This window comes from Leopardus geoffroyi, chromosome B4 (genome assembly GCF_018350155.1).
Source record: "Leopardus geoffroyi isolate Oge1 chromosome B4, O.geoffroyi_Oge1_pat1.0, whole genome shotgun sequence".
Classification (NCBI taxonomy): domain Eukaryota; kingdom Metazoa; phylum Chordata; class Mammalia; order Carnivora; family Felidae; genus Leopardus; species Leopardus geoffroyi.
The window spans coordinates 40,840,323-40,854,998 of record NC_059341.1 but is presented as its reverse complement, the minus strand read 5'-3'; the positions used below and the strand labels follow the sequence as shown (position 1 = coordinate 40,854,998).

At 48.8% G+C, this 14,676-nt stretch overlaps 1 protein-coding gene across 2 annotated transcripts in view; it reads left to right on the top strand.

The window, feature by feature from the left end:
- Positions 1-14,676, top strand: part of VWF (von Willebrand factor) — a 137,752-nt gene that overhangs the window by 52,632 nt on the left and 70,444 nt on the right. For both annotated transcript variants that reach the window (XM_045466410.1, XM_045466411.1), the window contains exons 14-17: positions 518-713; positions 1,349-1,564; positions 5,266-5,506; positions 11,320-11,414. In XM_045466410.1, coding sequence (XP_045322366.1) covers positions 518-713; positions 1,349-1,564; positions 5,266-5,506; positions 11,320-11,414 — 748 coding nt within the window. The remainder of the gene's footprint in view (positions 1-517; positions 714-1,348; positions 1,565-5,265; positions 5,507-11,319; positions 11,415-14,676) is intronic.

Sequence of the window (14,676 nt, the reverse complement as noted above, 5' to 3'; positions counted from 1 at the left end):
TGTCACTGGGACTACTTGGACCATAATGGACTCAGCCTGCTTCACCCACACGTGTGACCGATATAAGTGTTCAGTAAAGGGGTGCTGACTTTGCACTTGATTCCGTGGGTGTCAGGGCTACCGCGTCTCCTCTGACAGGCGAGGGTGGCACAGAGCCCTCTGGACTAGGGCTCAACCTGGCTACTACTTCCAGCTCTGCCACCACCTCTGACCTTAGGCCAGTCATTTTCCTCTCTGGGACTCAGTGTTGCCATCTTTAAATGGCTAGATCTCTAAAATGCCCTCTGGCAAGACTGCTCTCTGGGGCTGATTTAAGAGCAGGGATGTTGCTGGTGGTAAACTTACACTATAGTTAGCTTTTCTTCCCTCTGCAGCCTCGGACTTGGCTACGGTTTATTACGTTCGTATTTATTTTTCACCCTGGGAGCTCTTTTTGATTACAACTATCTCATTAGTTACTGGAAGCTGTGGCTGCTTTGGCCGCCACGGCTCCAGGGTAGTCTGCCTCTCCCTGCAGCTGTCCCCCATCTACGCGGGGAAGATGTGTGGCCTGTGTGGGAATTACAATGGCAACAGGGGTGACGACTTCGTCACGCCCGCTGGCCTGGCCGAGCCCCTGGTGGAGGACTTCGGGAACGCCTGGAAGCTGCACGGGGACTGTGAAGACCTGCAGAAACAGCACAGTGATCCGTGCAGCCTCAACCCGCGCCTGAGTACGTAAGCCTGGGGGGCAGGGAGGGCCTCGCGGAGCCCTGAGGTGTCTCCCGGGTTCCAGTGCATTCCATGGCACCAGTGCACCCACTTTTGGGGGACAGGGGCAGTTGGCTTTTACCATCAGCATTTGATTATCTGCATCTGGATCATTTATTCTTGAACGGCCCTTGATTGTGCACCCTCCGTGGGCCGAACCCTGGGAAAGACGAGAATAGTACATGTTTCCTGTCCCTGGACCTTCGCAGTCTGTTGGAGCAGCAGCCACACAGAATTAAATTATCGGAGGATAAATGCACTGGGGTGGCCATTTGCAGGTTGATCTGTGACATCATTTCAGCCCTGCATTCATTTCCCTCTCTTACCCAGCCCATCGTGGAACTACTTCTCCCGTCTGTCCGTGGGTGGTGTGCTCTGGAAATGCAATTTATTATGTATTTAAGCCAAACGTAAAGTTTATTGGTTGCAGGAGAAAAATCACAGTGATTTCCAGTCGCTTTGCAGCGCGTGCTGCCGAGGGGGAAGCCGGTTGGGGGATTTCAGAGTGGGATTGGTCACTGCCGTCCGGGGGCGGGAGCTCCGAGGGCGGGGGCGGGGCCCCGGCCAAGACCGTGCGCTGCTCTCTCTCCCGCCACAGCCAGGTTTGCGGAGCAGTCGTGCGCTCTGTTGACGTCCTCCAAGTTCGAGGCCTGCCACCGCGTCGTGAACCCTCTGCCCTACGTGCAGAACTGCCGCTATGACGTCTGCTCCTGCTCCGACGGCAAAGACTGCCTCTGCAGCGCCGTGGCCAACTACGCCGCAGCCTGTGCTCGGAGAGGCGTGCACATCGGGTGGCGGGAGCCCAGCTTCTGTGGTGGGTGCCCTCCCTGTCCGCCAGCTCTCGCACAGCCCAACCCCGCACAGTTCTCCTCGGATGTCCTGCGTGCGGCTCGTTCTTTTCACGGCAGTGTCTCTGCATTATTGCTTTCAGAACCGGGCCCAAGCGCATTTGGCAAGCATGGGTAGTGAGAACAGTTTATTTGTAGCCGCCCTCTCCTCCACCACCCCCCCCCCCCAACTCCTGCAGGACAGGCGGTGGGGACTGGCTCTCTCACAGGACAGTGTGATTACTCTAGCCTGTTCCGGGAGGGCGAGTTGCATCCCTCTACCTGGTGGTGGTCTAGAACCTTGGAGTTCCTGGGAAGCAGAGATTTCATGTGGCTGCTGCCACCTAGTGTTCCATACATGTATGGCCAGGTGGAGGAATGAGTGAGTCCCAGATCCCAATGGGTCTCTGCACTCAGGTGTGGGGAGTGCACCTGCGGATCCTTTGCTTGTAACTCCAGCCAGATGATCAGTAGACTCCTGGCCCACATCTCTGGCATTGATAGAGTTATGTAAAGTTGAATGACATCAATGTCCCCAGCTGACTTTGGAGTCTCACTCTGCCATGTTAGATTTCTGCCACCACAGCTGGTATCTGCTCCACATTCTGGACCCTCGAACAGCTAGATTGTGCTCACTCTGTTGTTGGTGGTGCTGCACGGGGAACATGTGCCGAGTGCCCAGCATGGTCAGGCAATGCCAGTGGTGTAGAAACTGCCTCCGTACTAGGTGACTGTCACACTGAGTAAAAAGATAATGAGATTAAGGCAGAGGCAATCAAGGAAGGCTTTCTGGAGGTGGTGTACTCGACCAGGCTTTAAAAAGTCACCATCTTGGCAGAAAAGAGTTGTTCCACAGGCAGATAGTAGTAGTGATGCATGGAAATGAGGAGGATATTCTGGGAGGATGAGGTGTCGTGAATATTCTGATTTTTAGGGTGAAGTAGATGTGTGTGGAGACTAATATGCCCGTGGTCCTGGCAGAAGCAGGGAAATAGGAGCTATGAGAGGCGGAGAAAGGTCCTAATATATATCACGTATTTGAAGAAGCTTAGGTACAGGGCTCTAGAAATGTCACTATTGGGGTCTAATGAGCCAACTCATGTTTCAAGTCTAAGCAGTGTCCTAAAAAAAGAGGAGCAGAGACAGAAGTGAGGATGAAAGGGACCACGTGTATGCATGCATGCAGTTGTGCCTCCCTGTCCCTCTGGGTCGGGGATGCCAGAGTCATGGCCAGCAGCCGGAAGAGCAGAGTCTGAGGCCTTGCTGGAACTTGCAGGTGACTTCCCCGCCCTGCGGCCTTGAGCGCATCATCTCCCCCTCCACACCTCAGTTTCCTCATCGGGGTTTGCTGTTTAGAAACTGGGCAAAGTAATGAGGAAATGGCGTGCTGTTCACGACTATGCTTTGGTTGTCCACCAAATTAGAAATACTGCATTATCAGTGTGCTACAGCATCTGAAGGATTTCCTCATTTAGGACGTTCTCCCAGATCACCCAGGGCTTACCGGCACGTTCTGTAATCTCACGAAAGCTGCTGTCCTTCACCTCCTGAGAACAGAACAAAAGGGAACAGGCTGAGACTGTGGGAGCAGGGACTGAAATTTGGAGGCAGAAAATGTATGGGTGGTGGGAAGTTTTCTGTCTCTATGGGCTTATGTGGAGGTGAACCAGCGAAGAGGCTGGCCAAATGGTCCTGGAGGCCTGAGCCCCGAGGAGGGTGGGCAAGACTCCTGGGTTCCTGACTCCATCCTGTACCTCATTTTCTCCCTGAGAAATGAACAGAGCTCCCTATACCACTAACTCCATCCTTAAGAAGAGCTCCCATCAGCTGGGGATGCTCATGAAGCAAGGACTGATCATGCTGTGAGGAGATTGGGAGAAGCATGCTTTGTTTTGCTTGTTACTTGGTTACATTTCCTTTGGGAAGAAAAGAGCATAGGCTTCTTGTAGATGAGGATCAAGTCTTAACCACTTCTGCCTCCATGAGCCTAGCACAGCCCCTGGCACACAGTGGGAGCATGAGAAACGTCTGTTAAACTGAGGTGGCCACTACTCCTTCTGGGGAGGAAGCCCAGAGGAGAAATTCAATACGGCTTGAAGCCAGTTCTAGAGACATCTGTCAGAGAGAAAAAGCTCTCTGCTCCAGCTGCTCCTTAATGGGTGAATGAATGTGCCCTTAATATCACAGGTTCAATGGATTGAAAGAGAGTTGCATTTTTATTGCCCAAAACACCCCATCTTAACACACCCTGCTCTCAATACTCATCCACTGACCCAACCTCTCTGCTGGTTCAGAGAAAAACCCATGTCTAATATGGTTACGGAGCCCCCTCCCTTCTCAGATCCCCTCAAATACTAAACCCTGAGCAGGTGCAGGAGGGGAAGCCTACAGGGGCTCTCCAGGTGTCCTCACCCCCATGTCTGAGGTTCATGGTCAGGGCTTCCTTTTACACTTTCTGTGACACATTTTGCCAGTGGGTGTCCACTGTAGAAATGGATTCTAACAGAGAGGGCAAGGTTTCTAATGGTCCCAGCAGGAATGTCCTCAGAGTGAGGTGGTCATTTCTTGGATAGGAGCTGATTAGCAAGAAGAAAGCCTTTAGAAAGGGCAAAGCACTTCCCACGCCCCCAGTAAAGGGTTTCCTCATCGGGGTGCTCATGGTGTTGGCCAGAATCCAGGAGTGCTAGGTCTTCTTAGGCCTGGGCCTTCATCTGGAATACCCCTCCCATCTGGAGCCCCCTGAGCTGGGGCTGTGTTTCCGCAGTCATCATCATGATAAAACAGCAGTGAGCATTTACCATGTGCCAGGCATTACTCTGAACTTGTTAGCTCCCTTAACCTAGACAACAATCCAGGTGGGTATTAGTCTATTCCAATGAGGAAACTGCTCAAGGTCACAGCGTAACTAACTAATGGCAGAACCAAGGCTCGAACCCAGGAATTTGGGAGACAGAGCCTGTCCACTTCCCTGTATTGCTGCGTCCTCTTGGGTCTTGTCTGCTGTGCTGTTTCTCTGTGGGAGGAGGCCAGGGAGAGTGAAGGCGGGGAGGAGACAGGGCTGCCCACCTGGCTGAGGCAGGCACAAGAGTGTCCCTGCACTTTGTGGCTGTCCTCAAAAGCATGGCTCCTAAGGGGTTGTTTCCTTTGTAGAGCATAATGGTTAAGAGCATGAGCTCTTGGTCATAGAGAGCTGGGTTCAAATCCTGCCTCTGCTTCTTCCTGGGAGGCATGACCTTGACAAATTACTTAGCTTATGTTTGAGTTTTCTTACTCCTAAGAAGAGGGCTATGAGATCTAATTCAATGGGAGGTGTAAAAGGCACAGAAGCTGGTGAAGAGCAGAATATTCAGTAGATGCTCAATTATCATCATCCCAGGAGAAATGCCCTTGCCTGCCATGCCCAGTTCTTTTTAATATTCACAGTGTCAAAATCCACCTGATTTCTACATGTCCCAGACTTCAAGGATTCAGAGACCACTAAAGCAGGATCCCTCTAGTTCAGCAGAGGGGAAACCGTGTGCATTCATTATTATCATAGGCATTTGTGAGCATGACAGTAGTTTTGCTCCTAGTAGGAAAGGAAGGTAGTGATTGTACAGATATAATTGGGGTTACAGGTCCTAGAAAGACAGTCCTTGTCATCTTCATGTTTCCACTGAGGCCTTCCTTTCCCTTGCCTCTCTCCCAGCGCTGAGCTGCCCACAGGGCCAGGTGTACCTGCAGTGTGGGACCCCTTGCAACATGACCTGTCGCTCCCTTTCTTACCCGGATGAGGACTGCAATGAGATCTGCCTGGAAGGCTGCTTCTGCCCCGCAGGGCTGTACCTGGATGAGAGGGGAGACTGTGTGCCCAAGGCCCAGTGCCCCTGTTACTATGACGGCGAGATCTTCCAGCCCGAGGACATCTTCTCAGACCATCACACCACGTGGTAAGTGCATGCAGCAGGACCGGGGACCTCAGGAATGGCAGGGCTTGAGAGGAAAATGGTCCTCCAAATCCTTCATTTTGTGGGTGGGAAACTGAGGCCCAGGGAAGAAAGTGATTTGCCCAGCAAGTCAGAAAGAAAGCTGGGATTTCACCCAGCTTGAGTGGCTTCCTTACTCATGGCTGGCGGGAGGACTGCTTCAGCTTCATTGCCAACTCTCACGTGTTGAGCCCCATTTCCCTGCAGTAGGTCTTAGTTTCCCTTTTTGAGAACAGGAAATGGGAGGGCTCCCTGTCCCCTCCCCCTGTAGCCCCCTAGCAGTGTTCCCAGGTGGGGGCATTTGAACCAGCAGAAAATAGACGAAGGCAGCCTCACCTCAGTGGTTCATTGCTACCCTGACTTGCTTTACATACTTCCCTGAAAAATAGCTCCAATCACACTTGCTTCTTTTGGCCCTTTGCCCCGTCCCTCTGTCCTGGTCCGTTTCAGAGGGGCTGTCACAGTCACAGGAGAAATTTATGACATTTCCTTGTCACCTGCTCTGGCCTGGGTGCTGGCTTAGAGATTGGTGATCTGAAGGAGAACAAGACACAGTGTGCGCGCCAAAGAAGCTGATGGTTTACTAGGGAGACCAGTTAAAATGTCCTGTGGAATATTTCAGACATAAAAGTAGAGAGAATAGAGTGAGGAGCCCTAAGGCATCTGTCCCCAGGTTCAGTGATTATCAGCACTTTGCCATTCTTGTTTTATCTATTCCCTCCTCCCCCTTTTGGCTGGAATAAAGAAAATCTCAGATATTACATCATTTCATCTGAAAATATTTCAGTATGTGTTTCTAACAGATAAGCACTTAAAAAACCCGATCTAACCATAATACCATTGTTCAGATAAGCACTAACAATGATTCCTGATAACACCTAATATTCCATCCATGTTAGCTTTCTTGACTGTCTCAAAATGTCTTCTTATATAAAATTGGTTTGTTCAAATCAGAATCCAAACAAGGTCTGCACACTGTGTGTGGTATGAAGCTTTTCCTCCTCACTTAGTGAGATAAGTTTGTGGTCCTTCGCCATCTCTTATGCCCAGAGCAGGTTGGTTATGCTTGGATGGAAAGAATGGTTGTCATTGGACTTGGATTTAAGCAAAATGCATTGTATCCCCCTCTGGACTGTGACCTCCCCAAGAGTAGAGACCACATCTTAGGTCCTGATTCCCAGCACCCAACACACTTATGGCAGAAAATAGGCATAGTCAATATTTACTGAGATGAAATAACAATCATATTTGGTAGGCTCGCCGTTTTGTAGACATAAAAATCTCTACTCACTCAGAAAAGGTCAGATTGCTTCCACTTGGGAGGAGCTGGAGAATACCCAGTGCAGGAGGTAGCTTTGGGTTTGAGGAAGATTCTAGCAGTGGGCGTGGGGTGGGCCTGTGGAAGAGGGCTTTGGGGTGGAGCCGAGGCCCAGGGCCCAAAACACACAGGGAGTACTCACCAGTCACCAAGGTAAGTCCTCTGGGGGGGGGGGGGGCATATGTTGCATGAAGGGAAGATAAGCCTGGGAGGATGTTGGGCATCTTCGAAAGATGGGGAGGGGGGACTGGAGCAGTAAGCAGGGAGGACCTCAGAGGTTTTGAAAGAGCAAATAGGTCAAAGCGTAGCTTTAAGGAGTGGGTTCTGGAAGCTGCATGAGGTGTGGAGGCAGGGAGATCAGTTGTGGGAAGAAGTTGACACAGTCTGGTCAAAAGGTGCTGAGGCCCCGGGCCAATACTAGCAGTGGAGATGGAGCAAGGGGACAGAGGCCAGAGACCCCAGGAAGTAAACAGACTGGGGGGACATGTAGGGGGATGAGGCTGGCTGAAGACGGCCCCGGGGTTCTGGACTGGAGTGCCCGGAAGTGCAGGAACAGCAAGAGGGCTCCTTGTGGGTAGGGGGAGGATCATGAATTTGGTCTTAGCCCGGATGGCTGAGTTGCCAAGAGCAAATGCTGGTGAGTGAGGGGAAACAGTCACCGGAGGGGTGGGTGTGGGACTGGAGTGAGAGGTGGAGGCTGGACAAGATTTGCGTGGGGGTGTTCTGTATGGCTGCAGGGGCAGCCGGGCCCACGAAGGAAGTGGATTGAGGAGCAGAAAAGGAAACTGAGTCCAGAGCTTGGGGGGATGTTCAGAGGGCCAGGGGAGCAGAAAGGGGGTCCTATGAGAGAGGCCAAAGGAAAAAGGCAAGCAAAAAGGCACAGTGAATGCTGGGCCATATGGTGGAGGTGAGGAGAGCAGGAGAGTGACAACATCTGTTGGGCTGAGCATTGGGCCTTCACCCAAGCGGTCGTTTTACTCTGGTTGTCCAGTTATGATTTTCAGGGTGTTTCTCTCTGGGACCTTAAAACAATGCCGTTAGAAGGCAAGCATCGCTTTTCTTAGTAAGGAATTTGAGGCTTAGGGAGATTATCACTTTCCCAAATCATCTAGCCAGTGATAGAACCCAGGGACTCTTAGACTCTTCATATTACATGGAGAGGAGGCTGTTGAATTTGGCAATCGGAAGGTCATAGTGGCCCCCATGTTGCAGTAGTGTGGTGAGGAAAGAAGCCAGAGGGTAGGAGGCTGGGGTGACTTGGAGGGCAGCACGTGTCCCTGGTCATTTTACCATATTGGAGGCACAGGGAAGGTGGGGAGATGAGGTGCAGAGGGCCCTGGGTGAGCAGAGCTGGGGAATAGCCCTGGCTTCAGGCTTTCTTCAGGATTTGCACATCAGTGACCTCTCCGTGATATGTTCCCGGGCTCTCCTTTGGGCACCAGGGCTGAAAGCTATTGTCTGTCCCGTCTCTCCACTTCATTTAGAAAACTGGATTTCATGGAGAATGGGAACCATCAGGAACTTGGGGCTTGTTTTGTGGCTCTTTATTTTTATCCCCGCACATGAAGAGTGAGCCCCATGGAGCAAATGCTGGTGATGCCCACAAGAGGTAGTAGGAAGGTACAAACACGCGTGTCTAGAAGTGTCTTTAGGCTGTTTGGTCACCAGACAGGCATCATGGTAGAGCACTTACACTATTGCAAGCCAGGTTCTGGGCCAGGAGTTGATTATAATCCTACCTACAAGGTTTTTCTTCTCTTTTCTTCTTTCTAAAAATAAAATTCAGCTTTTGGGTCATGTCCAAATGACAGACAGACCATGACATGAGGATATTTTAAAATCAGGTGTTAGTTAAAAACCAGAGGGCGCGGTTTATGCATGTACCCAGAGAGGGAAGGGCTGATTCTCTTTTGCTCATTTAATAAATTTTCATTGAACAGCAGCCATATTAAAAATCATTCAAAATCATTACTATTAGAGAAATACAAATCACAACAACGAGTATTACTTCATATCTACTAGAGTGGAAAAATTTGACATCTGGATAATGCCAAGTGTCGGCAGGGCTGTGGAATGTGGGGCCCCCGCTCTGCTACTGTTAGGACACACACCTGTTCAGACACCCCAGTATCTTTCCCAAACCTAAATCTGATTATGTCGTATCCCTGCTTGGAATCCTTAATAGCTTCCCCTCAGTAGGCCTTAGGATAGAGACCAGATCCCTATGATGGCCTCCCAAGCCCCATGCGATCTGACCCCTGCCTACCTCTCCTTTCTCCAGTCTCCTGGCCTTCTTTAATCTGGAAGGTGCATTGCTCCTGGCGCCCAGGAAAGCAGTTGGCATGATTTATGCAAATTAGATACCCACACCTGATATCCCCACAGTCCTGCTCTCAGGCATATACACTAAAGAAACTCTCACACAGGCTCTTAAGGGCACATGTATGAAGATGTTAGTCACAGCTTTGTTTGAGGTCTGTGTCCATCCCTGGGAGGGTGCGTGGGGAAAAGGCAGTGGATTCACACAGTAGAGGATCATGCAGCCTTAGAAGCACCGGGAGAGTAGGTATGTATTAGCAGGGTTCAATCTTGAACACGTGGTGGTAAAGAAAACGACAAAACACTGTGATATATGAGATAGTGCCACTTATACAAATTAAACATACAGGCATGCGAAAGAAATACATATTTTATGAGAATATATGCAGGCAGGTCTACACTGAACAGAATAAGATTGTATTAGTTTTCTGTATCTATTGCTGCATAAAAAAATTAACCCCAAATTTAACAGCTTGAAAGAATGGACATGTATAATGTCACACGGTTTCTAAGGGGCAGGACTCCCGGAGCAGCTTGGCTGGGTGACTAGGTTTGCTTATGAGGTTGGAGTCAAACTGTTGACCAGGGCTGCAGGCTGAGTCATCTGGAGACTTGCCTGGCTCTGGAGGCTCCATTCCCAGCTCATTCACACAGCTCTTGGCAGAAGGCTTCATTCAGTTCCTCGCCATGTGGGCCTCTGCATTGGGCTGCTCGTGAAGTGGCTCCCCGGAGTGAGTAATCCAAGAGAGCACCAGGACAGGAGCTGCAGTCTTTTATAGCCTAATCTCAAGTGACACATGGTATGTCACTGCTGCCACATACTGTCGGCACACAGATCAACCTTGGTGCAACGGAGATGACACAAGAGTTTGAACACCAGGAAGTGGGGATCCTCGGGGGTGCTTTAGGAGACTACATGTCATAAAAATAATTGCCCGTGTTAGGGGAGGGGTTGGGATCGGAGGAGAGGAATAAAAGAATATGTAAAAAAAATATTGGATACTTTATGCAGAGCCTTATGCTGCCTGCTGAACAGATAATGAGCAAAACCGTCTTTGATCTTATAGTTCAGTGACACAGAGAGAGATGTTAACCAAATAATAACTCCAATACATGCAGAGTCACAAGTGTGGAAGAAAGAGAAGTACGTGGTCTATGAATCCTTGAAATGGGCTAGAGAAAAGGTAGGCAGGGGTCAGATCGCATGCGGCCAGGGAGGCCATCTGAGGGATTTGGTCTCTTTCCTAAGGCCTCTTGAGGGGAAGCTACAAAGGAGTCCCAGCAGGGAGGTGACATAATCATATTTAGGCTTTGGAAAACCTTTGGGCTGCCAGGAGGAGTGTGTTTTGGAGAGAGGCAAGAATAGGTGCAGGGACATCAGTCAGTTAGGAGCTTCTGCCTTGTCCAGGTGACAGGTGGTGGCGGCTTATGGCAGTGAAGGTAGAGAAGTGGATGTGAGTGCCAGAGACGTTTAGGAGACAAGGTCCAAGGGCTTGGTGATGGTCAGACGTGGGGGTTGGGAAGAAGGCAGTATCAGGGCTGGCCCCTCGTTTGCTGGTTTGTGAAACTGGATGGTTGGTGGTATCATACAATGAATCAGAGCCCTGGCGGGGGACTGGCTTTGGTGGTGGGATCATGACTTCAGTTTTGGGCATACTGAGTTTGAAGTCTTTGTTATGCCAAGATGGCTATCATGTGGGCACTTGCATACACGGATCTTGGGTTCAAAGGAGAGATCCCAGCTGCTGGTGTAAATTTGTGAGTCGTCTCTGTCATAGAAACTGAGTGTATGGATGGCAGCCTGGAATGAGAGCCCAGGGTGCAGCCAGCAGAGGGGTGAGCCTGAAAGAGCAACTAGAAAAGTAGGAGGAAAACCAGGAGAGATTTGTTTCTTGTCCTAGAAGAACAGGATAGTCACAGTGGTGAATAATGTCGAAAGGGATCAGGTAAGGAAAGAACTGAAGACGTTCCACTGGGTTTGGTGACATAGAGAGGGTGAGTGGCCTTAGCGGGCTGTGTTTCAGATGAGTTATGGGACCACCTTGACTTGGACGGGGAGACGGTGAGTGGGAGGTGAGGAAAAGGAGCCAGCAAGCATAGCCGCTCTTACGAAGCTGGGTTCTGACTTTCCTCTCTGCAGCTACTGTGAGGATGGCTTCATGCACTGTACCACGAGTGGAGCCCCAGGAAGCCTGCTGCCTGACACTTTCCTCAGCAGCCCCCTGTCTCACCGCAGTGAGTACTGTCCCCCTGGGAGGGCTCTTCACCTCGCTGCTGGGCTGCGCTGTCTAATGTGCCTGTGGATTCAGGCACATGCCAGGGTTGACACCATTTTTATGTTCATGTGAGTGGTTTTCAGGCCTTGACATGCCTTTTCATGTGTGCATCCAAATTATTGAGGCAGGGAGGAATTTTATTTCAGGGGAAAAATTGAGTTATCTGCAAGATGGATTCAGTGAGACCTCTGTTTTGCCCATGGTTACCTTAACCCAGTGAGTAGCTGTAAGTTGGTCACCTTGATTGTGGTGAAGACCACCCCCCTTCATTAGCCTCTTTTTACTCAGGGACATACTTACAAGGATGTCTGTCTGTCTGTCTATCTATCTGCTTATCTATCTAATTGTTTTATTTTATTTATTTTTCTTTCTCAGGATAAGTGTACTCTCTTTAATCCCCTAGTTCCCCCATCCCCCCACACACCTCCCCTCTGGTAACCATCCATTTGTTTTTTGTAGTTAATAATCTGTTTCTTGGTTTGTTTCTCTCATTTCCACCCCCCTTCGCTCATTTGTTTTATTTCTTAAATCCCATATATGAGTGAAATCATATAGTATTTGTCTTTCCCTGACTGGCTTATTTTGCTTATGATTGTACTCTCTAGCTCCATCCATGTCATTGTAAATGACAAAATTTCATTCTTTTTTATGACTGAATAATGTTCCATTGGATATATATATCACATCTCCTTTATTCAACAATTTATCCATGGACACTTGGGCTGCTTCTGTAGTTTGGCTATTATAAACAATGCTATTTAAAGGCAGATGCGTATATATCCCTTTGAATTAGTGTTTTTGTAATTTTTGGGTAAATACCCAGTAGTGCGATTCTTGGATTGTAGGGTAGTTCTATTTTTAGCTTTTTGAGGAACCGCCATACTGTTTTCCACAGTGGCTGCACCAGTCTGCATTCCCATCAACAGTGTACGAGTGTTCTTTTTTCTCACCTCCTTGCCAACACTTATTGTTTCTTGCATTGTTGGTTTTAGCCATTCTGACAGGTGTATGGTGATAATGCATTGTGGTTTTGATTTTCATTTCCCTGATGATGGGTGATGTTGAGCATCTTTTCATGTGTCTGTTGGCCATCTGGGTGTCCTCTTTGGAGAAATATGTCTTCATTGCAGAATGTCCATTTTTTAACTGGATTATTTATTTTTTGGATGTTGAGTTGTATCAGTTCTTTGTATATTTTGTATACTAACTCTTTATCAGATACGTCATTTGCAAATATCTTGTCCAATTCTGTAGGTTGTCTTTTAGTTTTATTGATTGTTTCTTTCACTGTGCAGAAGTTTTTTGTTTTGATGTAGTCCAAATAGTTTATTTTTTGATTTTATTTCCCTTGTCTCAGGAGATTTATCTAGAAAAATGTTGCTTCAGCCAATGTCAGCAAGATTACTGCTTGTTCTCTCTTCAAGGATTTTTTATGGTTTCAGGTCTCACATTTAGGTCTTTAATGACAAGGGTACCTGTTTAGAAAGCTTCTCAGATGGATGTGAAAGAGGAGAGTTTGGGCATATTGTTCTCAGTTTGAAGGTCCTAATAGTTGCTACACTGTTGAAGGACAAGGCACAGAAGGGAGAAGGGGCTGACATAGCTTTGAGGGGACCATATTCACACTTATGGATCAGGGAAAACTAATTGGCTTCCAGATGGATCCTTGCTTAGAAAGGACTGTCCCAGTAGGAGGGAGAGGGATGCTATTAGGCAGATAAATGAGCTATTTTCAACATCTGGCTTGACCACCTCTCTCTGCCTTCTGCTGCCCTCAAGACGCCATCTCTCCAAGTGACACAGATGTGTGCCATGCATTGGCTTTCCAGTTTGTCCTGGTGAGAAGTCAGGCTGCCCTGTATGACTGATTGGGGAGCATCTCTCAGCCTTGAGCTGGGACAAGATCCTAAGCGTGTGAGTGGCTCACAAGTTGAAATCAGAACTTGTGACCTTGTCTTTTTCTGTTCAGGTGGCTATAACAAAACACCACAGACTAGGTGGCTTAACTATGAGAAATACAGGAATGTATTTATATATGGAGGCTGGAAGTCCAAGATTAGGGTGCCAGCAAGGTCAGGTAAAATTTGCAGACTTCTCCTGTGCCCTCACAGGGCAAGAAGGGCTGGGAGCTCCATGGGTTGTCTTCATCAGGGGACAAATCCAATTCGTGAGGGCTCTACCCTCATGGCCTGATCACTTCCCAAAGGGCTCATTTCCTATCACAACTACCTTTGGGGTCAACACATGAATTTACGGGGGCACATTCAGTCTGTAGCAGACCTCAGGGTCACTAAATCCTTCTCCTCCTCTCTTTGCCGATTGCTCATGTCCCTGCCTTCTCTTGGCTTTTTTCTAGCTGATAGTTCCTGGAAATGGTCATCTTCTGTGAAGTCAAGAAGCTCCTAGAATTTTGTACGATTTGGAAGAGCCACTTGACGTTTTAGGGTTTCAGTTTCCTAACAAAAATTTCCATATAAAATTAAGACTGGGGGGTGCCAACGTGGTTCAGTTGGTTAAGCATCTGACTTCGACTCAGGTCATGATCTCACAGTTGGTGAGTTCGAGCCCTGCGTTGGGCTCTGTGTTGACAGCTCAGAGCCTGGATCCTGCTTTGGATTCTGTGTCTCCCTGTCTCTCTGCCCCTCCCCAGCTCATGCTTTTTCTCTCTCTTAAAAATAAATAAACTTTAAAAAATTAAAAAAAAATAAGGTTGGAACCTGTTCACAGGAGACAGTAAGTGCTCTATGCAGTAAGATAGAAATGCTGTGAAGTGCATCTGGGTTTTTGAAAGGAAAGTGCTGTATCAATCATCTGATGTTATCATTTATTCAATCAGCCATTGATACCTCCCAACTGTCAGGAAATATGATACATCCTGAACAAAGGAGACACAACCCCTGCTTTCACGGAACATTTATTCTGGTATTCTAGTTGGCAATGGGTGGGCAATCAACAAATAAGTAAAACAGACAGTATATCACAGGGTGGTATTGGAGGCCATCTGATGGAGGCTTGACAAAGCAGGCAGGGTGGGGAGGGGTGTCAAGGGACAGAGTGTAGCAGATTTAAATAGAGCGGCTGGAGTGGCCAGTGGCTGGGCAGAACATGACATAGGGGCACCTGGGTGGCTCAGTCGGTTAAGCGTCCGACTTCGGCTCAGGTCATGATCTCGTGGTCCGTGAGTTCGAGCCCCGTGTCAGGCTCTGTGCTGACCGCTCAGA